The sequence below is a fragment of the Engraulis encrasicolus genome, chromosome 7 (assembly GCF_034702125.1).
Source record: "Engraulis encrasicolus isolate BLACKSEA-1 chromosome 7, IST_EnEncr_1.0, whole genome shotgun sequence".
NCBI classification, from domain to species: Eukaryota; Metazoa; Chordata; class Actinopteri; order Clupeiformes; family Engraulidae; genus Engraulis; species Engraulis encrasicolus.
The window spans coordinates 16,231,569-16,258,963 of NC_085863.1; the positions used below are offsets into that span (position 1 = coordinate 16,231,569).

At 46.7% G+C, this 27,395-nt stretch overlaps 1 protein-coding gene across 1 annotated transcript in view; it reads right to left on the reverse strand.

Moving 5' to 3' along the window:
- Positions 1–8,804, reverse strand: part of sptbn4a (spectrin, beta, non-erythrocytic 4a) — a 66,298-nt gene extending 57,494 nt beyond the window's left edge. The window contains exon 1 of the mRNA XM_063202125.1: positions 8,682–8,804. Coding sequence (XP_063058195.1) covers positions 8,682–8,804 — 123 coding nt within the window. The remainder of the gene's footprint in view (positions 1–8,681) is intronic.
- Between the last annotated feature and the right edge of the window lie 18,591 nt (positions 8,805–27,395).

Here is a 27,395-nt window from a genome sequence, read left to right on the forward strand (position 1 = left end):
ACTACTCAGACGCAGAATCGCGGGTACGAGGAGCAGGAGCGCGGGTACGAGGCCACGCCCCCAAATGCGTTTAGGGCCGGGGCCAACATATACTTTGAGCTACAGACTCGGGAGTTTTTTTAAGGTGTGTATCTCACTAAGGCGCATAATAAAGTCCATACAACGATATGGCCACGCCCAACAGGAAGTTTAGGGGCGGGGCCAACATCTACTTTGAGCTACAGACTCGGGACTTTTTTTAAGTTGTGTATCTTACTAAGGTGCACAATAAAGTCCATGCAATGATATAGCCACGCCCAACAGGAAGTGACATATTTTGACTTTTTTGGCATTTTAAAACAGGAAGTTGGCCACCATTTCAGTTTGGAGTGTTTTAAAACCGTGCAAACGCACACATGTATGCATATAATGAATACTGACTTTTGTATTTGCCTGAAATTGAGGCCACACCCCCAAACACGTTTAGGGGCGGGGCCAACATCTACTTTGAGCTACAGACTTGGGAGTTTTTTTAAGATGTGTATCTCACTAAGGCGCACAATAAAGTCCATACAACGATATGGCCACGCCCAACAGGAAGTGACATATTTTGACTTTTTTGGCATTTTAAAACGCACACATGTATGCATATAATACATGTTGCTTGAAAGTAAGTTTTGTGTATCTGGCTTAGACAAACAAAAAATGGTGATGGGGCGCTGGCAATATGCCCCGGCCCTGCAACGTAGGTGCGAGGGCCCGTCATCGCCGCTTGCGGCTTTAATCTTTTAATTGTATTGCTTCGTTCAAATGTCCTAAATGGGGCCCAAGCATTTCTAGTGCCACAACTGTGGTGTGGCGTGTCCATGACGACCTGGCCACTTACGACCTGCTGACAGATAAAACCTAATTTTGTGTATGCTCAGCACCCGAGATCAACAAACCCTGGCGAGAGCCAGTGAGAAAACACAAAGGGAGATCTGCACAGAAATACGAGCTAAGGCCAGCACAACTGTCAAGTCGCAGCTATTCTTCAGAGCTGGCTTTGCCAAGAGCATCAGTGTGCTTCGGCCAGAGGCAGCTACAGTCATGGCCAAAAGTATTGGCACACCTTCAATTCTGTTATAAAATACTCAGTTTCTTCCAGAAAATGGTTGCAATCACAAATTCTTTGTTATTAATATCTTCATTTGTTTTTCTTGCAATGAAAAAACACAAAAGAGAATGAAAAAAAGTCAAATGAATGATCATTTTACACAAAACTCCAAAAATGGGCCGGACAAAAGTATTGACACCCTCAGACTAATACTTGGTAGCACAACCTTTAGACAAAATATCTGCGAACAGCCACTTGCGGTAACCATCAATGGGCTTCCTAGAACACTCTGCTGGAATTTTAGACCATCCTTCTTGAGATTTGAAGGGTGCTTTCTCCAAACTGCCACTGTGAGACCCCTCCACAGGTTTTCTATGGGATTAGGGGGTGGACTCCTACATTATGCAGCAAAATTTGTTGATAGTCTTTAGACTTCATAATTTCATGCACACGGTCAAGCAGTCCAGTGCCAGGGGCAGCAAAGCAACCTCAAAACATAAGGGAACCTCTGATATGTTTGACTGTACGGACCGTGTTATTTTCTTTGAAGGCCTCATCTTTTTTCCTGCATTCATTTGAATGGACAGGAAAACACTGAGGCCTTCAAAGAAAATAATACGGTCTGTACAGTCAAACATGGCAGAGGTTCCCTGATGTTTTGAGGTTGCTTTGCTGCCCCTGGCACTGGACTGCTTGACCGTGTGCATGGAATTATGAAGTCTGAAGATTATCAACACATTTTGCTGCATAATGTAGGAGTCCACCCCCTAATCCCATAGAAAACCTGTGGAGGGGTCTCACAGTGGCAGTTTGGAGAAAGCACCCTTCAAAATCTCAAGAAGGATGGTCTAAAATTCCAGCAGAGTGATGTAGGAAGCTCATTGATGGTTACCGCAAGTGGCTGTTCGCAGATATTTTGTCTAAAGGTTGTGCTACCAAGTATTAGGCTGAGGGTGTCAATACTTTTGTCCGGCCCATTTTTGGAGTTTTGTGTAAAATGATCATTCATTTGACTTTTTTTCATTCTCTTTTGTGTTTTTTCATTGCAAGAAAAACAAATGAAGATATTAATAACAAAGAATTTGTGATTGCAACCATTTTCTGGAAGAAATTGAGTATTTTCTAACAGAATTGAAGGGGTGCCAATACTTTTGGCCATGACTGTAGCACACTCTGTGGCCGGTTGCAGATGATGGGTTTGATAATAGGTTTGCTAGCATCTGGAAGAACATGAACACATAAACAACTAGATACCAGGGGGGTATGCTAAGAGGCTGGTTCAGTAGTAAACCAGGTTAAGTTATCCTTGAGGTAGAGGTAAATGATCTAATACTAGAAGAGCTTGGGGTCCATATTTTCTTAACTAAATGATGCCTACAGAATACAGATATATCTATTAGCAGGTTTAACTCTTCCTGTAGTTTAAGTACTGTAAACCTGGTTTATCACCTAACCAGCATCCCTACCCAGATTATAACATAATCGAGCAGAGGAGAACATTAATGCACTATAGATGTGGTCAAGGCTGGCTGAGCCCCTGTTCCGCAGCATAGATACGATCTACCGCTACGTGTAGGCCCACTGAAATGTGTACCCTGATAACTAAACCATTTTGTCGCTAATGTGAATATCTGACTTATGTACAGTACGTATACTAAGTAGCCTACAGGTGAATACTGTAAATACTGTGGTATGTTTTCCCCAAAAAACATGTGATTTGTTTTACAATCATTAGTTGTGTGTCGGCTCAGGTTCAGGCCTCACAGAATGGGCCAAAAAGCCTTTGTAGACGTCACCAGCATAGCTAACTTGTGAACATTCAGTAGCACAGCAAACAGACTGAGTATGAAAACGCTCCCTAGAAAATGCTTATGAGACAAAATGTCACATATCGGGTTACTTGGGATAAGGACCACTGCTGAGTGTCTCTGACAAACATGACGTTTCATTTTGTAGAAAACGCTGTAGTTACACAGGCAAAAGCGGTACGATCATTCCTCGACCATTTCTCAGAGTAATTGAATACAATTACTATGATTGTTTTCATTTTATCAGCTATTGCTGTTATATTGCTATACCACAAACTGCATCTTTCAAAATGCACCAGCAAACGATAACACGAGGTAGGTACATTCATTTTCAGGAAAACACGGCCACCAAGAACGGAAACTGACAAATGTTTCTTCTCAGTATGCCACGGAGCAATCTATTTTTGTCACATTTTGCTTAATTTCAACAGCATGCTAAAATAGCAACGTTGTACTGTATATCCACATCCTGTCCACGTGAGTGCAGACTTCACTAGATCAGCAAATGCTAATTTAGTAGAAACTAGTACAGTACAGCGAATATTGGTTTAAAAAAAAACTTATTCAATACATATACTTAACTTACTGTATGTTTTAAACTGTGCATCACAGGACAAGTGCATTGATGAGGCATCCCTGGAAGACAGCTATGCTATCACTTATCAGCTTAAAGCGATGGTTCGGAGTAGAATCACCCTAATGCCATTTGAACCGTGACACCCATCCACCTTTACACCCGAAGTGTTTTCTGCCGCAGACTTACATCAACAGAGTTGCCGTGTTATTCGATGTTTATTCCGGTTAGCTTGACTCAAGCGCATATGGATACTGGGCACCGTCTCCAAACTTTCCCCACAAAAATAACATGTCATTACACCAAACTTCTGCAGTAGAACAAATATGGTCTGTACTCACGAAACGAAGCATTTGGAAGTTTGGAAATAGTCCAGGAGTTTAGTATTATCAACACAAGCTGAATAGCTTCTCTGCTGCTAAAGCTGTGCCAACGTTACTTCCGTCATATGAGACAAGCCCGTAAAAGTCTTCAACAAACTTCCAGACGAGAGTGTTAAAAAAGTTTTCACTGAATTGTGATTAAGGGTTATATTTTCAAGGCAATACTTAAAAGATATTTCAAATCTTACCTACTATCAATTAGACAAGGATTTTCGTTATCAATACTGATGCTGAATTCACTTTTCATTGTGCATATTATGAGCTTCGTTGAGGACTCTTACATGCTTGTCTTAGATGACGGAAGTAACGTTGGCGCAGCTTTAGCAGCAGAGAAGCTATTCGGCTTGTGTTGATGATAATAAACTCCTGGACTATTTCCAAACTTCCAAATGCTTCGTTTCGTGAGTACAGACCATATTTGTGCTACTGCAGAAGTTTGGTGTCATGACATGTTATTTTTGTGGGGAAAGTTTGGAGACGGTGCCCAGTATCCATATGCGCTTGAGTCAAGCTAACCGGAATAAACATCGAATAACACGGCAACTCTGTTGATGTAAGCCTGCGGCAGAAAACACTTCGGGTGTAAAGGTGGATGGGTGTCACGGTTCAAATGGCATTAGGGTGATTCTACTCCGAACCATCGCTTTAATGCTGCATGTAGTTATTATGGCACAATATTGTTTTGCGTCAATATCAGCCTGGTCATGTGCACCATATTCCCTCTACTTTATTTCTCATACTGATAGAGCCATACCGGCAAAAACATAGCAACTAATTCTGCAGGTACGAGCTATTTGTGGGTCTGTATTATCTGTAAAATATGAGCACCATAAGTAGCATAGAGGCGATTAGCATGTGCTGGTGCTTCCTTGCTGTTTTCTGGCACACTGCACAGAATGGAGTAGCCTAGTCTCAAATGTGTCCTCCACACTACAGAAACGCTTGGTGCTGCTGATTCTGAACAGGTCATCAGACTTAAAAACGCTCACACCGACGACACACCGATTGATGTTCGATCATTCGGCCCGTCCTGTCAGCACAACAAAGACTCCCCCTGGCCCAAATACATGCAGCAATAAAATGATCATCATGGCATATTGCAGTAGCACACAGACTTGAGTATTTTAGCCCGTCCTCGTCCATAATAAATATCTCATGCAGTCTGTGTGGCACAAATGTGAGTGTACGTGTGCGTGTCTGTGTATGTGTTTTAAACCCAACTGCCGTCTGGGCTTCTGTGATTATAAGTGTGAACAGACTGATGAAATATCTGCAGTAAGCTGCCATGTTGCTCTCCTGCTAGCTTCTCAAATCGTCCTCTCTGCTGCCTGCCTGCCTGCTCTCTCCTCCTCCTCCTCCCTCCTCCTTCCCTCTCTCCCTCTCTCCGTCTCCCTCATCCTCCACCCGCCACCTCTAGCCAGCATCACACAGCACAGCCCTCGCTCCGACACATGATTCTGCAGCACATGTGATCACGTTACAGAGCTGGGAAACGGAACGGGAGCGAAGGCGATGGAGGCTAGAGGAGGACGGAGGGTCCTGGGGGCTGGGACTTCAACTGGCAGCAGAACAGCCTGCATCCTCCACCGTCGTGCGTTAGCGCAGTGCACACGGATGCTAGGCTAACAACACACAGCACAGAGCGTCATGGCTCAGAGCAGAGCAGAGTGGAGGAGAGGAGAGGAGAGGAGAGCAGAGGAGAGGAGAACGAAGCAGCACACACACACACACACACAGACACACACACTCTCTCTCTCTCTCTCTTGCTCACACACTGCAGGTTTAGCCGTCTGTCTTATCCAGGCAAAAAAATACTGTCACCGGCAATTCTGAAGCATGACTGCACCGCACACTGCTGAGCGTGCATACACGCACTCACACACGCACACTCACATACACACACACACACACACACGCATATACAAACCAACCCCACCACAACCGCCACACAGACACACACAGATTCACCAGTACCCGAAATACATGTATGCACAACCCCATTCACACAGCACACACTATAGCAGGCTTATGTAGTGTCACATCCTTTTGCCTGCTGTAGCCTACTGCAGAGAATAGCCTCCCACCAGCCCAACACTGCATAAGGTTCGTCTACCACATTCTGTAACGTGAGTGTATGGAGAAAAGAGCACAGACAAATCCAAGGGCGGCCGTGCCACATGGTGAACGCCAAGGAAACGTAACGAAAAAGGCGTATCTTCACATAAAACACAAACACACGTACGTACACACGGCAAAGCTATATATTCACCCAGCGAGCGCCGATCTGGCCTGAGCTAATGCCAGAGCATTCTGATGGCGGAATCAAGGCTCCATGCATGCATGACCAGCTCGCCCCATTCGCTCAGAGCTCAGCTCAGCACAGCACAGGCAGCATTGCTCTGCTCGGCTCTGGCCAAAAGTCATGATGCTGCAAGAAGGGAATGAGAGAGAGAGAGAGAGAGAGAGAGAGAGAGAGAGAGAGAGAGAGAGAGAGAGAGAGAGAGAGAGGGAGAGAGGGAGAGAGAGAGATTATGGGAGAGACATAGAAAGAGAGAGAGACAAAGTGGTAGCTATGGATAAAAAGAGAATGATGAAAGAACAAGAGACAGCATGGAGGAGAGAGAGAGAGAGAGAGAGAGAGAGAGAGAAGGATGGAGAGAGTGAGATGGAGAGAATATGAAAGATAAGGGCTGAGAAATGGAGACATGGAAAGGAGAGAGAGAGAGAGAGATGGAGACAGAGCAGAGGAAAGAGTGAGACAGAGATTGAGAGAGATTGCTCCATGCCATTCACCATTCACCTCACCAGAACTAGGACACGAGCATGTCAAGATGGCCACAAGTTTGAGTGATAAGAAACCGACACCTCATCCTGTGGTGAATATCACACCGGCATCCTCACCTGTCCAGACATGTATCCCTCTCTCACTCTCACTCTTTTGCTCTCTCTCTCTCTCTCTCTCTCTCTCTCTCTCTCTCTCTCTCTCTCTCTCTCTCTCTCTCCAGCAAGAGAGACTCATATTACTACCTGCAAGAACACCTTCTCCTTCCATCCCTTCATCCTTCCTGTGAACCCTGTCTTTGTCAGGTGAAATTAAAAAATGTATACTGTATATATGTCCTCCACTAGCCTTGGTCCCCTCCTAGCCTCTTGTCAAACTCTGTCTCTCTCTGTCCTTCTATTCTACAAATCCAGCAGTTCATAGATGTTCAGATGGCTGGAGCAATGTCATGTCAAAGAGAAAAAGGGTGGAAAAGGTGGCGCTCAAATCACAAATAGTGCAGTATCTCCATCTTTAGGTGTCCTTCTGTCTCTAAAGGTTATGTTCCTGGTTCACCAACATCATCTATCATCCATGACATACGTAGTTGCCCTCATCTCGCCCCTTTATTCTATCCATTCAGCCCCTAGGCCTCTGCCTCCACCTGATCTCTACAGTATGAATCGTTACAGAATTATCTGCCACGTACAACCCTACAATACTGCCAGTGCTGCCCACACTCTGATTCAGCCCCAAATCAAGTTCCGCCCATCCTTCTGACCCATACATACATCAGGCCACAGCCTGCCCTCTCTCTGCCTACCTTCCCCATCAGCGCTGCCCTGTTACGCCATTGCCAGACAGACACCCACAACTCCAACTCTTAGCCAAGACCGATTTCTAAGTATGTCACCTGGTTGCCCCCTTCTCTTCTCTTGCTGCCCGCTTCTGCTTTACAAACCCACCCTCAGTTTACACCCACCTCCCCAACCCCAAGCGGTTTCCAGATTCAATCAAACCCTAGGGGGACACCAGACACCCACTACTCCCCAACCCCAAGTCTGTACCTGTACATTCCCCCGATATTTGTGTCCTCCTGTTCCCATGTTCATGTTCCCCCAATCTCACATCTTCTCATTCATTCAACATGAGCCCTCCACCTACTGCCCATGCCACCTGGATCTGACCCCCAATGCCCAGCCTCAATTGAAGCCTCCAACACAGTGGTGTAGTCACATGCCATCATTTGACCACCCCTTACTGCACCCAAAAATGAACCAAAACCACCACCCCTTTAACCCTCAGAAAAGGCGTGTTTGAGCTCTTGCCACCCTACACCCACAACCCACCCCAATCCACCCAAACCCTCTCTGAGTCAATTCTCTCCCATAAGAGCTCTTTGGGTCACCTGCTTGATGTTGGCCAACAATTCCTTATTATCTTTACACCCCACACTGAATCCCCGTATGTCAGGCCGCTACACAACCTCAACCCACCCAACCCAACAACCCCCCCCCCCCCCAAATCCCCTCCCATAGGAGCTCTTTTGGTCACCAGCTCGATCTTGGCCAACCATTCCTTATTATCTTTACACCCCACACTGAATCCCCGATGCCAGGCCGCTACACAACCTCAACCCACCCAACCCAACCCCCACAAATCCCCTCCCAAAAGAGCGCTTTAGGTCACCTGCTCGATCTTGGCCAACCATTCCTTATTATCTTTACACCCCACACTGAATCCCTGATGTCAGGCCGCTACACAACCTCAACCCACCACACCCAACAAGACTCCCCCCCCAAAATCCCCTCCCAAAAGAGCGCTTTGGGTCACCTGCTCGATCTTGGCCAACCATTCCTTATTATCTTTACACCCCACACTGAATCCCCGATGCCAGGCCGCTACACAACCTCAACCCACCACACCCAACAAGACTCCCCCCCCAAAATCCCCTCCCAAAAGAGCGCTTTGGGTCACCTGCTCGATCTTGGCCAACCATTCCTTATTGCCCTTACAACCCCACACTGAATCCCCAATGCCAGCAGGCGACTACACAACCTCAACCTCACCCCAACCTCACCTGCTCGATCTTGGCCAGCCATTCCTTATTGCGTGCCAGCTCGGCCATGAAGGCCTGGTGCTTCATCCACTTGCGGTGCAGCTTCTGGGCCTCGTCTCGCGCCCCGTCCCGCGCCATGAGCATGGTCCCTGGCTCCTGCTCCTCCTGCTGCTGAAGCTCCTGCTGCTGCTCTCACCACTCCAGGTGGTGGTCCACCAGACCCCAAACTCAGGCAACCCCCCCCCTTTTGTGCTCTCCGGGCACCCTGGGTGGGCCTGCTCCTCCTGTCCTCCTCCTTCCTCCTCCTCCTCCTCCTCCGCCGCGGCCTCCTCTTCCTCCCTCCTCCTCCGCCACTCACGCTCTCGGCTGTCCTCTGGGCCGCTCTGCTACGGGTGGGAGAGAGAGACAAACAGAGCGGGTCAGGTCAGGGGGTGTCAGAGGTGGACGGATGGATGGATGGATGGGGGATAGAGATGAAAATGAAGATATCCCATCCAGGGCTCTAAACCTTTAAGAGTGTACCGTCACACCGGTGTGACGGGAATGTTCGGGCAGTGAAAGTTCTATAGAATTCTGGACGTCATTCAATACAATATGGAATTGTAGAATCTTGCATTGTTATAGAACGCATTCTTTTTATAGAATGTTCAAAAACCCACCCTCTTAAAGGTTAACTAACACCAGCCAACCGGCCAACTGCTGGTGAAATTTAAGTTTGGCTGGTAGAAATGATTAACTCACTAGTCACTTTGCCCCGTTATTAAGTGTGTGTTTGGCTAGTAACAGACATCTAGTAGCCAGTTTGCCTGGTGATAAAGAAAGGTAATTTACAGCCCTGTTCCCATCTCACTATCCATAGTTTTGTGTAGGTTGCACACATCCAAAAACAGTTGTTTTTTTGCAGGGACCAGACAAAAGTGTCAGACAGTTAAAGGAGGTAGGTCTGCATCCAGGGTTGACAGAAACGTTGCTTTTTAAATAATAAAGTCTATTTTTTTGGAGCTTAATGTCAGTTTGCAGATCGAAACGTTGCTTTTTAAATAATTAAGTTTATTTTTTGGAGCTTATGTGCAGACCTACCTCCATGGCCCATCTCACTATCCCAAATACTGTCCTTACTCCTCAATAGGGATGTACACGACAGCACTACAGGGACCGTCCTACCTGCCCCCCATCTTCATCTGGGGCTGGATGTAAACACACTTGACATGCAAATATGCATACACACACACAGGCACACACACACACCCTTCTATTTAGGAATATCACAATCCCTCCACATACACAAACACAAGAACACACTCATGCACGCATGCGTGCAGACACACACACACACACACACACACTAATACACTCAGACTCTCTCTCACACAGCCACATAACATGCACACACACTGATGTGAAAACCAAACCTAAACCCCCCCAAAAAATGAAAACACACACACACATACATACACATATATACCCCCCACCTCTACCCCTAACCCTCCCTTCCCCCCCGCCCCCCCCTCCCTCCCTCCACACCTTCCGAATGAGAAAGGCACATCAGTAGCAGCGGTGCTGGGGGAGCTCAGGGGTTTGGCTGCCCCAGGGTCCTCATGTCCTCCTGGTTGCAGGCTGGGCCCCTGCAGTCCTGTCCAGTCCAGGCGGCGGCTGCTGCTGCTGCTACTGCTGATGCTGATGCTGCTGCTGCTGCAGTGTCGGCACGGCGACCGAGAGAGAGAGTCCCCACGAAAACAACCAGAGACACAACGCAGAGGGAGAGACAGAGACAGACGGAGAAAGGGACAGATGGATAGGCTATAGAGAAGAGAAGGGTAGAACGAGAGGGGTGAAAGAAGGGAGGGAAGGAAGGAAGGGTGGGAATAAAAAAAAATGGAGGGAGGAAAAGATGGAAGGTGGGGAGGTGGGGTTGATGGGGTGGAAGGGAGAATTTAAGAGCTATATAATGAGGAGGATGAGGGGAGAGGAGGAGAAGAGGAAAGGAGGAGAGGAAAGGAGGAGAGGAGAGGAGGAGGAGGGGGGGTCACAATGACAAAAGCGGCAGGAGTCAGCGGTAAAAGCAGCAGCAGCATCCACAAGGCGTAGCTCTGTGTAGCCTGGCTGGCCGGCCGCACAGGACAAGACAAGTCCCTTCAGTTCTCCATCGTCCCCCCCCCTCCTCCTCTTCTTCTCTTCCACACCGGTCGGTCAAGAGAAATCCAAAGCAGAGCGCCAGTCGCAGCAGCAGCAATAGCAGCAGCAGTATCAGCCTAGCCTGAAGCCAGCAGTATCCAGGAAGCACACAGTAGAAAAAAAAGGACACACGGCTGGCTATCAAGGAAGAAGGATGGCTTCCAGAAAAAAAAGAAGGAAAGGAAAGGAAAAGAGGACAGGAGGGCTGCCGCTGAACGAGTCCTCCGTTTATGCCCCCCTTTGCGCGAGCGTGTGTGTGTGTGTGTGCCTCTCTCTCCTTTTCTCTCTCTCTGTCACACTCTTTTCCTTTACCCCCCCCCTCCTTCCGTCTTCCTCCTCTTCTTGTGTTTTCTTGCTGCTTTGGTTGTGGTGGGGGGCCCAGGAGGCTGACGACGTCCCTGGCTGGCTCCCTGCACTCTCTGCTTTCGTCCCGTGGCGTGTGCTGCTCCCGTCGTCCTAGTGAAGTGTTGCCGTAGCGAGGTGACTGGGTGGGAGGAGCCGGTTTGCTGCTGCTGCTGGTGCTTGGTGCTTGCCGGTGGTGGAGGAGGGGGAGGAGGAGGAGGGGGCTGTGATGGTGTGGTGTGCGGTTGGCTGTGGGGGTGGGGTTGTGTGGAGGAGTAGGTGTATATGATGGAGCAAGAGCAGGATGGGGAGGGAGGTGGTGGTTGGTTGGTTGAAGGGGAGCTGGAGGAGTTGCTGGATGTAGATAGATGGTTGGGGGTGGGGGTGGGGGGGGTTGGGGGGTGGTGGATTCAAAGCTGCATGTGTTTTTTTTTTTCTTCCCTCCTCTCTATCCTCGCTCCTTCTCTCTCTCTCGTTCACAGTGCAGGGCGATTCAAAAACAGCAGCCCTCTGCCTCTCTCTCTCTCTGCTTCTGGCTGCTACTGCCTCGGCTCTCTGCCTCCAATGCTTCTGCAGATGATCCCAGTGATGTGCTCCAACACACACGCGCACGCTCAGTCCTCACACACACACACACAGACGCACGCTCACACTCCCTCTCCGCTCTCTATCTCTCTCTCTCTCTCTTCTGCTTCTTTCCGTCAGTCTCGTTCTCTCTCGTGCTACTCTCGCGCTTCCTCCCTCCTCATGGCGTCTGCTCTGACGCTACTGGTGCATGCTGCAGTGCCTGCCTCTCTCTCTCTCTCCCCCTCTCTCTCTCTCTCTCTCTCCCTCACTCACTCCCTCTCCGCTGCTGTGCAAGCCTGTGCTCTCATCACTAGCAGCACTGCAGTACTGGAGCAGGGGAGAGAGAGGGAGGGAGAGCCAGCCAGAGAGAGAGGGAGAGAGAGAGAGAGAGAGAGAGAGCGGCAGAGAGAGCACACGGGGAAGGGAGGGAGGGGGAGAGGCAGAGAGAGAGGGAGAGAGAGCGAGAAGGGGGAGAGGGAGGGGGAAGAAGAGGACGATCATGTGTGTGTGTGTTTATCTGTGACAGGGAGAAGCAGAGACTGTGGGGAGAGGGAGAGGGTGAGAGAGAGAGAGGGAGAGAGAGAGAGAGAGAGAGAGAGAGAGAGGGGAAGACAGAGGGAGATATAAAAAGCAGACACTAGAGAGAGAAAGGTTGTGTGAGGAAAGAGAGACCATGGTCTGAAAAAAAAAGTCAGAGATGATCTGCAAATGGAAAAATAAAGAATCTGTGTAATTATGTGTGTGTGTGTGTGTGTGTGTGTGTGTGTGTGTGTGTGTGTGTGTGTGTGTGTGTGTGTGTGTGTGTGTGTGTGTGTGTGTGTGTGTGTGTGTGTGTGTGTGTGAGAGAGAGAGAGGGGGGGTGAGTGTGAGAAAGACAGAAAATGTGAGTGAGAGACTGTAAAAACGTGACATTTATCTCAAAATATTTATTTAAAATTTCATAGAACTTGATAACAATGAAAATGTAAACCCCCTCGGTAAGGCATTTTTGCATTTTAGGCACGAGATGTCTTGAAGAGTCATGACCTGGACTACCTGACCGGAGTAAATCTTTGTATGCTCTCTCTCTCTCTCTCTCTCTCTCTCTCTCTCTCTCTCTCTCTCTCATCCACCCACCTACCCACCCACCCACACATACACATCCACACCCACACCCACTGATATCACGCCTACAACTGTTTATTATACATTTAATTCACATTCAGTAAAATCTTGGAACACATACTGTATTGGTTAATTGAATATGTTATATTCCAGTTCCTTGCTAATGCACTGCTCTTTGAATTGAAATCTTAGAGAGAGAGAGAGAGAGAGAGAGAGAGAGAGAGAGAGAGAGAGAGAGAGAGAGAGAGAGAGAGAGAGAGAGAGATAATTATACATATACACATACACATGCATGCACACACTCTCAGACACACACAGATCTTCTGTGAATCACACACACACACACACACACACACACACACACACACACACACACACACACACACACACACACACACACACACACACACACACACACAATGTGCATATGTAGAAATTAATCAATACAAGTATTTGTATGGTTTGGCCAGAGGAGATGTCCACATCATTTAACTGAAACTGTGTTTACACTGTTTATGGAAAAGAAAAAATGTCATCTAGATAGAAATGGTTGTGTTGGTTTTCTTGGACCTAAAAAGAGCCAATCAATACGTTTAATCATAATGTGCTGTTATTAATACTCACTCATTTAGTTTTCTGTTCAAATCATAGCTTGGTGCTGGTCATACTTGTCACACAGACAAACACTGTGCTGTTGTAAATGGCTCTAGGTCAACCTTGATTTGTCCAGTAGAGATCCCCCAAGGCTCCATACTGGGGTCCATTTTATTTACTCTTTACATTGATGATTTTCCTGAACACTGTCCACATGTTGACATTGAGCTTTATGCAGATGACACACTCATCTTCACTAAAGCCAAAGTTACTGAGGAAGAAGCATATGTACTCTCTACAGCTCTCACACATAAAAACATGGCTCAACAGATTATGTCATATACTGAATAGGGAAAAAACATGATTTGCCTGTGCTTGCCCAAGCAGTCTTCGTCTGTGATGTCTCTGCCTAGAGTCACCTTAGTGCTGAAAAGTTAGCAGTGGTCACAGATTTTAAATATACTGTATGGGCCTAATTTTAGACTCCAACCTTTCTTTTAAATAAAATAACTAAAGCAAGTTAAAGAGGCACAAGGTAGGATGATGTTGTTTGAATGGTGCCCATGGCATGCCTGTCTCAAAATCTACTCCATAATGAAAAAATGCTGTTCAAATGAACTCGCTGTGAGAATGTTTTTCATCACGGAATGCCAGCAGTTAATACAAATTTGAATACCGTATGTAAACCGATTTATCGTATGAAAAGTGTTTCCCACGAGACTCCTTCAGACCACTCTTTAAAAAAAGTTGCATTCTGGCTTTTCTGACAGCGGACCGTGGAAGTGGTCGCGAGAATCATCATTCACTTAGTAATGACTCGCATAATCATCGGCTGACTCCTTTTTCCTTTTCGCCATACTGTTTTTGGAATTACGCGCTGAGCGAAACACTCAGAAAAAAAGACATTTGGTGTGGACGCCACCCCCACCATTACCATTTCACAAACAGCAACACTGGAGGCTGTAGACTGCAGGCTGTAGCAGGCTGTAGCAGTTTCGAATACAAACATTTTGAATATTTGTAAACTCTTGAGTGCGCGCGCAGTCAGGGATTCCAGAATGCTACGCGGCTAGGTGTTTATCATTGGAAGTTCCATTGGAGCCCTGCACAGTGTATGAGAGATTCTACGAATCGGCTGCGGTTTTAAGTCCATGGATTTTATTTGCCAATTCCACTAACTATTAACTGCATCCAATGATGTTTTGGACATTAGGACACATTTATCTTTCATATAATACAGAAAGTGTAGACATGGCATTATTTCCCTCAGCAAGAATTAATATTTAATACTGGTTTTGGTCATTTTCATGCCGTCCTGTTTTCCAAATGTCAGATTTAGTTTTCATATTAGCATGTAAAGAAACTTGTTTTGTCCAAGACGATTGCAAATGTTGATTCACAGCAATGATCACAATATGACAAAACTGTCCACTGTCCTTTCTATTATACATGAAATTTGCCATTTTGTGTGTGTCCACGAAAACTGTGTTAACCGTGTCACGGTCTGAAACCCCCTCCATAAATCAGTAATGGTTTGGTCTTAGGCCATACAAATAACATCACGTGATGTCATAACCTCTTTGGCAGGATATGTGAAGACTTTTTGGTAAGTTTTGAGCTCCATCCTTCCATAATTTAATCCATTGTTTTTCATGTTCTCATAGCGGGAAAATTGCCTGTCAACTGTGTTATCAACATATTCATAAGAATCTGAATTAGAAATCACATGTAGAAAAACACAGATAAAGCATACAAATACATGAATTGATTAAGGTGTTGTGGTCCTCAGTTAGCACAACACCATGAAAATGGCTGAAATGTCAAGCCGTGTTACAGTCAATGGTGTTACGCATCAGCTATGACAGTTGAGGAGGAATATGTTTTTGCCAATTTATCTCCATATTGACAGACAAACAAACAAAATAATTTGTGTTCTAGGGAGATGGGTTTGTCTGCTCTGTTTTTTCTCCTAAAAAAGTGCCGACTTGTTCCCCTGCACTGTTGACCGTAACACAGTTGAGTAACACGGTTGACTGTTTTGAAAGTGTTTTTGTGCTATTGATCCCTTATGTGCTGGAAAAATCCTATGAACAGACACTAGGGATTATCTCTGGAGAAGGAAGTCTTGTGTAAGGATGGTGACTAAATTCAAATCAGGCGTTACAGGGATTTATAATGAAAAATGTGTCTGTATCACAGTGAATCATAACATCCTACTTATGAAGCTCAACAATCACATTTTCTATATCAGTTGCACAGATTAATGACAACATTATTGTTAAGGGACATAAGCACTTTCAAACGTATGTTGTTTCAACTCTGTAGTATTTATATATATATGTTTGAAATGACATAGTATTTGTCCATAACACTGTTGACAAAATAATCAAGCAAATGTTCGCTTTCATTAGAGTATTTATCAAATGATTTAAGATTAAGCTTGGCAATTTGTTTGTTTGGAAACTTACATATATACACTATGTAAACATCTAGGTCATTTAGTTGAAAAAAATACTGATAATTGCCTTTTTGCTTTTGCCAAATGCGCAGTCGAATCGTAGAATCGCTCGTATGACAAGAACCTGTTGTCTTCTCGTCTGGCGGTTTTATCCACTTACTCGCACGCTGTGATGTCGGTGACACCGTTTAGAAGAAATACTAAATACTAATAAATACTATCATGTCGCTGGTAATGCTTTGGCAGGCTCCCTAAATAACGCTGCATTGTGTTGCAAAGTGTTAGCCAGCCACTGCTGAGAAGGCGGGGTTTTGCGATCGGAGGAAGCCTCTGATTGTTTGGAAGCTGCTGTCACTCAAACGTCCTCCCCACGTGTGGTTGGTGTGATACAATATCACTTCATTTACAAAGCAGGAATCGATTCTGATGTACTCATGTTTAGATATGTTATGGGGCGGGGGACAAAGGGGTCAGTTGTCCTGAGCCCAAGATGAAGGGAGCCCAGAATTGGGTCCCCATTTCATTGTATGTATTGGGTGGAGGGCACTTTCAGATGACTTTGCGCTGGCCCTATGTGTGTGTTGTAGCATTAGGGAAAAATAAAATAAAATTCGATACAAAATAAATAAATATAGTAGGCCGATATAACTGCATATTGAATTTTACGGTTTAATATTGTTTATTGCAGATGAAAAATGTCTAGCCTGGGTACAGACTAACTGTTTTGATCGTTGATCCTAGTTAGTTTATCTGTAGGAGCCACCATGGGGCATCTGATTAAAATGCAGACATGATGTACAGGTCCAGAGTATTTATTGAAACTGGTAAAGTTCACAGTTGAGAGTTACGTTGTGTTACTGAAGTTGTGGCAACGAAGTTGTGGATGTTACTTTAGTCGTGTTGTGACAACGAAGTTGTGAAGATGTGGTTTCTACAAGTAAAACAAATGCAACAGTGCCTCTTAGAAACATATGCATGGTGGCTACAATATTAATGGCTAAGCAGCATGGCTAATCATACACTGACACACATGGAAAATAGCTAACCAAGCACCACTACATCAAATGATGAAATATCCACTTAAATATAGACATACACATTATTACACTGATATGTTACACCATTATAGACAACATATTATCAAATTAGAAGCATAATCTCCGTCTAACATGGCAGGAAAAGTTACACATAATAAGTTAACTTAACCGCGGTAGCGCGGGACACGCGGTGCACACTATGAACGCAACTGTCGGCAAATATACGGTTATTAATCATGACATTCTACAAACGGACATTTAACTAAGTCCAACACAAACAAGAAATGCCAACACTTACGGTTTCTGAACACACAAACGGCACAAACAGTCCACAGAACCGAAGGGGTTCCTTTCAAATCTCTGCCTCCTCATCCACTGGTCTGCGCATACAACCCTCTGACTCGCACTCCAATTAACCGCACAAGTGTAGCCACAAGGATTGCACGCGCAGGACACACGGATGGCCAGCAGGAGGCTACCTGGTAATGTGAACAGTCTCTAGTCCTTCACAACAGCCGCCCCCAAACTGGTCACTGGTCCAGTTTGTCCTCATCTGAAGGACGCGACGGGACGGGGCTGGAGTCCAGGTCTGGAACGGCAGGCAGTGGGATGAGTCGGGCCACCGGCCTGATGTAGTGCCTGTCCTTGACGCTGATCTCTGCTGTCCGGATGCGGCCATCGATTCCGGGGAGCACCTTGGTGATCCGCCCTACGGGCCAGAGGGCCCTGGGCAGCAGGGGGTCTACCACCAGGACGATGTCTCCAGGCTGATGAGCTGGCGTTTCCTTATGCCACTTAGCCCGGGTCTGAAGTGTTGGGAGGTAGTGGCGAATGAAATGAGCCCAGAACTGCTCAGCAAGGATTTGAGAGTGCTTCCATCTCTTCCTGCTTAGGAGCTCCGACTCCTCATAGACGGCTTGAGGCAGGGACGGGTCTAGCCGCCCCATCAGCAACAAGTTTGGGGTTACAGGGTCTGCGTCCGCCACATCACTAGACACATATCCAAGGGGCTTGGAATTTAGGATTCCCTCCACTTCAATCAAGACAGTGCGCAACACCTCCTCTGGTATGGCGTGTGGTTGCACAGTGGCGTACAGGGCAGCTTTAACTGATCTTATTTCTCTCTCCCAAATGCCACCGAAGTGAGGTGCACTGGGGGGGTTGAACTTGAAGCTGATCTGGTGCTGTGATAGCTGCTCTTTCAGGTCAGGATGCAATGCTTGGAAGGCTTCACGAAGCTCTCGATCTCCGCCCTTGAAATTTGTGCCCTGATCTGATAGAATTTCTGATGGCTTTCCTCTTCTGGCGATGAATCGACGCAAGGCCATCAGAAATGCGTCAGAGTCCAGACTTGTCAGAACATCAATGTGGACTGCCTTTGTTGTCAAACATTTGAACAGTATTCCCCACCTTTTCTCTGAGCGCCGTCCAACTTTGATTGTGAACGGCCCGAAACAGTCAACTCCTGTGGAGTAAAAGGGGGGCTTGAACAAGCGCAGTCTGGCTTCAGGGAGGTCTGACATGAGGGGGACTTTGGGCTGAGCTCTCCACCGCTTGCATTCTGGACAGAACTGCTGATGCCGTTTAACAGCTTCACGGCCATGCAATATCCAGAATCTCCTCCTAAGCTCGGCAAAGAGGCGCTCTGTACCAGGGTGCCTTAGGTCTTCATCCACGTCATGCACTATTAGTCTTGTGATCTTGTGTGCTGGATCTAGCACCACTGGATGGACCATGTCTGGTTCCAGGTCTTGGCTGCGGCGAAGACGGCCTCCAACTCTTATGAGTCCAGTAGCCTGGTCCAACTCTGGAGCAAGTGTGAGCAGCCGATTGGTAGATGTCAAGGGCTTACCAGCAGACAGGAGGGCGTACTCTTCTCCAAAGCTGTCCTGCTGCGATCGTTGGAGCATTTCCATCTCTATTGCCCTATAGTCTTCTGCGGTTGGACTGCTTTGACCTGCGGCCGCCCCATGACGAGAAAGTGCAACCGCATGGACCAGATCTCTGAATGAGGCGAACTTTTCTAGGTCAGGGAGGGTTGGAGGCGCAGTGGTGGTGACCAGGCTACAGAACATTGTTTTCCGTGTCTCTGCTTCGTCGTCTGTTACAGCCGCTGAAGGCTTTGTGGGCCAATACTCAGGCGACTGTGACAGGAATGGTGGTCCATCCTTCCATCGGCCATCCTCCGATATTTCCATCAAGGTCTTGCCACGAGTGATGTCATCTGCAGGGTTGTTGCTGGAATCGACATAGCGCCAAGAGCATTCACTTGTCAGTTCTTGGATCTCAGCCACTCTTGTGCCAACGAACACTTTAAACCTGCAAGACTCCGACTGGATCCAGGTCAGGACAGTTGTGGAGTCTGACCAAAGGGTGACATCATCGAGGGACAAGGTGAGCTCCCTTCGGAGCAGAGCGGCTACTTGGGCTCCTGTCAGCGCTGCACAAAGCTCCAAGCGTGGCATGGACTGTTGCTTCTTGGGAGCTACTCTGGAACGTGCAGTGAGGAACGACATCTCCACATGTCCATCTGGACCTTCAGTGCGTAGGTAAGCAACGGCGCCATAGGCACGCTCAGAGGCATCACAGAAGATGTGAACTGTTCTGGTGCAAGCCTCTCTGTCCATCTGAGGACTCACATAGCAGCGTGGCAGGGATATCTGAGGCAGTCGCTGTAACTCTTCCTGCCACTCTGTCCACATCAGCATGGCGTCTTCGGGCAGCGCTGGGTCATCCCAGTCCCTTGCTTTGCTCCACAGGCACTGGACTAAGACTTTAGCCCTTGTGGTGAAGGGAATGATGAATCCCAGCGGGTCGTAGAGGCTAGCTAGCACCCGATAGATGTTCCTCATGGTTGGTGCTTCGTGGCCCAGCAGACGACATTTATAGCCGAGGGTGTCAGAATGGCAGAACCATCGTAGGCCCAGTGCTAGCTCCTGAGGATCAGTCTCGGTGGCGTTCAGCCACAACTCGTTGCTTTCTGACCTTAGGTCCTTGGAAAGGTGGCTGATGGTCTCAGGGGTGTTACTTGCCCACTGGCGCAGCTGGAATCCTCCCTCTGCCAGGAGGGACTGCAGTTTGTCCACCAGTGACTTTGCTTCGTCCACAGTTTGCACGCTGCGGAGGCAGTTGTCCACGTAGAAACATCTTTCCACAGTTACACGGACGTCTTCCTCGGGCTGGCTGTGGTCGCTCACATGTTTCAGTAGTGCAAATGTGGCGCAGCACGGGCTACATGTAGTCCCAAATGGAAGAACCTGCCATTCGTATATGCAGAGGGGGGTGTCTTTCTGCAAGTCCCTCCACAGGAACCGGAGCAGTGCTTTGTCTTGGGGTAGCAACCTCACCTGGTGGAACATTCCCTTTATATCGCTACTGATAGCGATGGAATGCTCACGAAATCTCAGGAGCACACCGAGCAGGCTGGAAGTCAAGGTTGGGCCAGGGAGAAGCAGGTCATTCAGATTGGCTCCATTATGGGAAAAGGAGCAATTGAACACGATGCGGTTCTTCCCATTGTGAGCTACCATATGGTGAGGGATGAACCATGACTCACCATCCTTGCTCAGCCCTTCTTCCTTGACCTTCACGATGTACCCTGCTCGTTCCAGCTTCTCTATCTCCTCGCGGTAGGCAGCTGCGCGCTTTGGGTCCTTTGCCAAGCGGCGCTCTGTGTTGCGCAATAGGGGGAGAACTGCATCCTTACGAGCTTGCAGCTTGGGCATGTTCTTGATTCTCAGCAGCGGTGTGGCATAGCGCTGTGTCCCCTCCACATCTACTCGCACAGTTTTCTGCTCCAGCAGGGCAATGGCGTCCTTATCCTGACGTGACCGAGTCACAAGCTTCTCGCTTCTGTATGGTAGAACGTCTAATTGCCAAAGCCTTTCCACATTCTGGAACAGCTCAGTGGAGGGTGAAAGGGTGGACACATGAAAACACTGGCTTGACTTGAGCTGCTGCTGAACTAACCTGGTTGGCCCCTGCATTGTCCATCCAAGTTTTGTATTCACGGCCGCTGGTCCACCAGAGGGACCTAGTCGCACAGGCTCAATGGGCGTGATTAGCTCTGGGTAGTCTGACCCTATCAGGATGACTGGGTGGACTCGGTTGAGGTCTTCGATAGGCAGCCCTTTGAGGTGTCTGTACTTCTGTTGCAGTGCCTTCACAGGGTAAGAATGCTCTGCTAGGCCTAATGGCTCTGCTGTGAAGGCTCCACGTATCCGGAATACTTTGTTTGGCTGACAGACAGGGGATATGGAGAAGGATACTGAATGGCCCTGTATGACTTTCACCTCCTGGCGCACTGTTCTCAGGGCTAGGCCTTCTGGTATGCCGCGCAGCTTCAGTGTTCGCGCAGCTGTAGCGAGTAGAATCGTGCGCTCAGAGCCATCGTCCAATATGGCGTATGCCTCCATGCTTTCCTTTCCATTGCGCAGGATTACTTTGCTCACCTTCAGCATCACCGGACTGCCACCTGACCGTCGATCGAGGTAGAACACATCACTTGGCTTAGTGACTGCATTGCTGCTCTCATCAGAGGGTGGCCTAGCATTGACATCATGCAGAATCTCCAGATGCCTCCCTTTACACTTCTTGCAGGAGGCGACACTGCGAAGCTTGGTGGGCACGCCCACATCGCCAGCACTTTCTGTTTCCCGTTATCCAACTCCTCTTCTGTTCAGTGGTCAGCTGGCTGAAGTTGGAGCACTGACTCAGGTAATGCTGATCATTTGAACAGTAAGAACAGTAGGCCTGTTTCTCACCTTGCTTGCTGCTGGGTGCCGGGGGTTTCTCACTCACAGCTGTGCTGACTTGCTGTTCGGCCCCATGGAGAACACTGGTGGCACGGTTGGACTTTGGCTCCCTTCGCTTCTCCTTCTTAGAGTCGTCAGCAGCCCCAATCACACTGAGTGTCTCGAACACTGTCTCCTGCATTTTCAGTTCGAAATCTAACCACTCAGCGAAATGGTGCAGGGTGGGGATGCGAATGCTCTTAGGGTACAGGTAACGCTTGAACTGTGCTCTCAGGTCTTGTGGCAGCTTCAGCAGCAATCTTGTCACGTGAGAGCCACACTGCATCTCGATCTGACCACTCTCACCTAACTGGTCAAGCATCCCATGTAAAGCCCGGACGCGAAGTGCAAACCTCTTGAACGCACCGGTGTCATTAGTGCGGATATTGGCAGCATCCATCATTTCAGCGATATGTCGCAGGGCTAATTGGTGAGGCTGTCCATAGTGGTCAGTGAGGGATGTCATAGTGTCTGAATATGGCTTCTTGGAGTTGGTATAGGAATCTGCAATTAGCAGAGCTTCTTCAAATTTCAAATGATCCACCAATATTTGATATTTAAATCGCTCTGTTGCATCATCAGGCAATAGGTTATCCAGTGCCGTCTTGAGCCTATTGAACTCTCTGGGGTCAGGTTTCGTGAATTGGGGGATCTTAGGCTTTGGTCCACGGTAAACCCGCTCTTGCTGGTTCTCTCTGGGGTGCTGGGCTTGACCTGAAGGCATAGGTTGTTCTCTGTGTGATGGCGCATTACTGACTGCATCCCATTCAGAACCTGGGTCTGGCTCACAGTACTCTGGCGTGACAGGTCGTCGGAACTGTGGTGGCACTCCCATACTCCGCATGTGCTCTGTGAGCTCCTCTACCACATTACTGTAGTTCCTTGAGGGGTGCGTGGGCTGAGCAGGCCCAACAACTCGATGTGGTGGCGGAGGGGGGAAGTACGGTTCCTCTTTCATAGCACCATTGGGCTCGGCAGGAGGCTGTGATGGTGTTAAGAGAGGGACCTTTGTCTTTTCCTCTTTAAGCGCGCCATCTTGTGTACCGGAGTACTGCGCCTGTAATGGTGGTGGAGGTGGTAATGTTAAGCTTATATTTCTTAAGAATGGTTGAGGGGGAGCAGAGTGGTCCACAGCAGGTGGGGGAGGAGGAGGAGGCAGTGTGTCGTATGATGGAAGATGAGCAGAGTGGTCCACAGCAGGTGGAGGAGGAGGGGGAGGCAGTATTTCGAATTCTGAAGCTCTGGTGTTAATTTGTTGCTGCATCTGAATGACTGTGTGATGTAGCTTCTGGTTATCCTCTTGCAACTGTCTAAGTGCATCCAATATTGCAGATGTAGCCTCTGGTGCTGCTGCAGCAGGGTAGGCTGGAGTGCTCTGGTACAATGGTCTGAATAGCCCGGGCCGGTTTGGACTTCTTGAGGCGGCACCGGCATAATCAGACTGCTGTGTGGGTAAGTAGAGAGCAAGAGGGTCCGTCTCGGCTGCCCTCTCCGCGCCTCTATCTTGGACTCCAGCTACTCTGGGGGATGAGGATACTGACCATAATTTGGATGTTCAACATCGTAGTCATTGAACCACGCTGGTGGCCTCCTCTCACGCCTTGGCCTAACATCTGCTGGATGGCTGGGTTGATCGGTGTACATCATGGACTAATTTACACGGCAACTTCTCTTCCCGGGTTTCGGCACCATATGTTTTGATCGTTGATCCTAGTTAGTTTATCTGTAGGAGCCACCGTGGGGCATCGGATTAAAATGCAGACATGATGTACAGATCCAGAGTATTTATTGAAAGAATGGTGAAGTTCACAGTTGAGAGTTGTATTACTGAAGTTGTGACAACGGAGTTGTGGATGTTACTTTAGTCATGTTGTGACAACCAAGTTGTAAAGATGTGGTTTCTACAAGTAAAACAAATGCAACAATGCCTCTTAGAAACATAAGCATGGTGGCTACAATGTTAATGGCTAAGCAGCATGACTAATCATACACTGACACACATGGAAAATAGCTAACCAAGCACCACTACATCAAATGATGAAATATCCACTTAAATATAGACATACACATTATTACACTGATATGTTACACCATTATAGACAACATATTATCAAATTAGAAGCATAATCTCCATTTTACACGGCAGGAACGGTTACACATTATAAGTTAACTTAACCGCGGTAGCGCGGGACACGCGGTGCTGGTGTGAACGCAACTGTCGGCAAATATACGGTTATTAATCATGACATTCTACAAACGGACATTTAACTAAGTCCAACACAAACAAGAAATGCCAACACTTACGGTTTCTGAACACACAAACGGCACAAACAGTCCACAGAACCGAAGGGGTTCCTTTCAAATCTCTGCCTCCTCATCCACTGGTCTGCGCATACAACCCTCTGACTCGCACTCCAATTAACCGCACAAGTGTAGCCACAAGGATTGCACGCGCAGGACACACGGATGGCCAGCAGGAGGCTACCTGGTAATGTGAACAGTCTCTAGTCCTTCACAACACTAACAATGCATAGTATTTAACCATAATAATCATAATTCATTAATGTAGTGATGGTGTAATGCCACTAAACTGTATGCATTTCATACTCTAGAAGTGGAGTTATCATTTTGTCCTCTCTTCAATGAAACAGCTGCCTGACATGTGAGCTTGGTGAGAGCCAAGTAGCCAAGTCTCGGGCTATACTTACCCACTCAGACTTTTTGTGTCCACGTTGCTATTCAAACGTTGCCTACGCAGCATTAACTCTGCAGATGTAGGAGTTGGCCTATGTTTCATTTTTTTTAAAATGTAAACAAACGCTACCCCCATTAGAATTGCTCATATCTCGGAAAGGGCTGAGCCGAAAAATGTGGCATCACCAGGTACTGACAAGTCAAGGGTAGCGTGAGCAATACAACTGCATGTTGAAATTGACCAAACTGTCCCTTTAAAGGAACAGACCACCCTTTTTTGATTTTCACATATTTGCAGTATTTCCCAACATTATTCATGAATGTGCATATCATTTCTGTCTATGTGTTTGCATTGCCCCGTTTAACACAGTAGCCAAATTAAGCATAGCAATGGAAGTCTTTGGTACAAAATAAAACATCATCAAATGTACTTATAAACCCCTTTAAAATTAATATAAAATCCACCAGAGTATAAAACGGAAATTTAATTACGCCCAGTGATCACTTGTGCCTTGATGCTAAAGTTATCAGTTACTTCGAGTGATTATGCTAAGCTATTCTAATAATCCAATAAATATAAGTGCTAAAGACACTGACGAGAAAATGATTTCATGAATAATGCTGGGAAATACTATAAATATGTGAAAATCAAAAAAGGGTGGTCTGTTCCTCTAATGCCAAAAACACCATTGATCTCTTATCACACTTGCTCTTCCATACAAAGTCAATTGCTTCCACTGTCTTCGCTGCAATAGCCGCAGGCAGTGTGATAGCAGAGTAAGACAAGTCAGCTACCATTCACTGCAATTCATTCACGGTTTTCCCTTCTATTCTGCACGACTTGTCTTGGGCAGAGGTAAGCAGGGACTGTAACAGGGACTGTAATACTAAAGAAACGAGAAAAAAAGGTTAATAACCCAGACTCAAACACACCCTAAACACAGAGCCAGTTACAGCGGTAATTGCTCTGTCCCATTTACTAGGAAGAGCACTTTTAGCCATGTTGTATTCTCTCACAAAGCCTCTCACACCTGGAACACAATTCCCAGCACAGTTAGAGAATTGCCAACATTAACTTAATTTAGTCATCACTGCTACTGGATAATCAATATTGTCACCATAATTCTATATAGTTGGTACTGGCAGTTGTTCTTAACTTATTTTTGTATTGTATTTTGTATTTGTATCTTGTGTTGTGTATTTTAAAATGCGTGCAATATCTTTGACTTTTTAATTTTACAACTATGTGCAATACTTCATTTCTATTTCTTTTTTTTAAGGAACATCAAACCTGTCAAGGGACAAAAGATGGAAAGTATAGCCTTATCCCTCTGGTTGTGTTACAGTCAAAAATGACCGTTTTGAAACTTCATTCAGGTGTTCCAAACGGCCTGAAAGCTTCTGAGAGGCCCTAGACTCCAGAGGGTTAATAAAGCGAATTGGTGCAAGATAAGAAAACAACCCTACAAATCACTAAAACAAAGTAGAATAACATTTAAATCACATTGGAAATGTTTCAAATGGATGTCTAAAAGGTATTAATCACAAAATATGCAAATTAGATTTTATTACCTTTACCTATTATTACCTTTTTTGTGTAGGTGGTCAATTTTGGCCGTTAACACCATGAACGTAACCGTGTTTCTAACACAACCAGAGGGTTAAGGATGTAATATTGTTTATTTTGCCTTCTGTCTGTTAAATAAATAAGCTTCAAACTTCAAACCATGTGATACACGACCTGGTGGATCAGGGGAGGGGTGGATTGTAAAGACGCGAGCAGCTTGAGTTAGGAACAAACTGGAGAGCCCAAGTGTACAAGCGAGAAACTTGTTTGAATGGGACGAATTAGAATGTATAATTAGCGTGACCCATTAGTGTTGACAACTGAAATAAAATAACACCAATACAATAAATATTATAAGGTAATGAATTTTTTAATAACAAATTTGAGGATATAATAGATAACATTACAACACATTATTCAACACAAAATTAGGCCTACACCATGGCAGAAACATTAATTTTAGTATTACAGCTGATTCAAAAAGCGATGAAGATATGAGCATTTACAGATGGTAAAAGGAGCTATTTACGGTATTTTGCAGTAATAATAAAAATGGGCTCTAAAGGATTAATAATAATGAATAAAAAACAACATAGTTACCAAACTAACACTTAGGACATAAATACACACACACACACACACACACACACACACACACACACACACACACACACACACACACACACACACACACACACACACACACACACACACACACGCAAAGAGTGAGAAGCTTGTTGAGTTCAGACAGTGTCTTCAGTCTCCACGTCATCGTAGACTTCATCTTCAATGTCCTGCATTTCTATTTCCTGACCACTAGGGGTCAGCGCTCCTCCTCTGCTCCTCAGCTTGAGCCAGACCACAACAGCCACCAGCCCCAGCAGCACACAGCCCAGCAGAGGACCGTACGCCCTGTAGAAGGGAGAGCTCACCCCAAACGGATCCCTGTACACAAGGCGGATGCTACCCTCTGTACAACAACACTTCCACCACTGCACAGGAAACCGTCTCCATGTGAACTCCACCGCGCTGTCCTCTGCTGTGAGGTTGGAGAGGGTCAGAGTGTAATTGTTTCTGTTCACACTTGCTCGACCGCTCAACTGTCCTGGCATCTGAACGAAGCTAAAACTTGAGTAAAGAAGGTCTTCCTCTGATTGCAGGTCTTTGTTACGGTACCAGTAGACTCGTCTATAATCTCCGTCATATGCAGCTAAGGGCATAGAGACACTTTCTCCATGAGAGAACTTCACATTCAAGGGCAGGGACTGAGGACACACAGAGAGGTGTATGGTGGTGAGTCTGTCATAGTCAGACCTGATCTCACAGCTATACTCCCCAGAGTGCTGTTTGGACACAGCGGGGATGATGAGGGAGTAGTTCCCAGACTGGCTGCCATTCAGCATA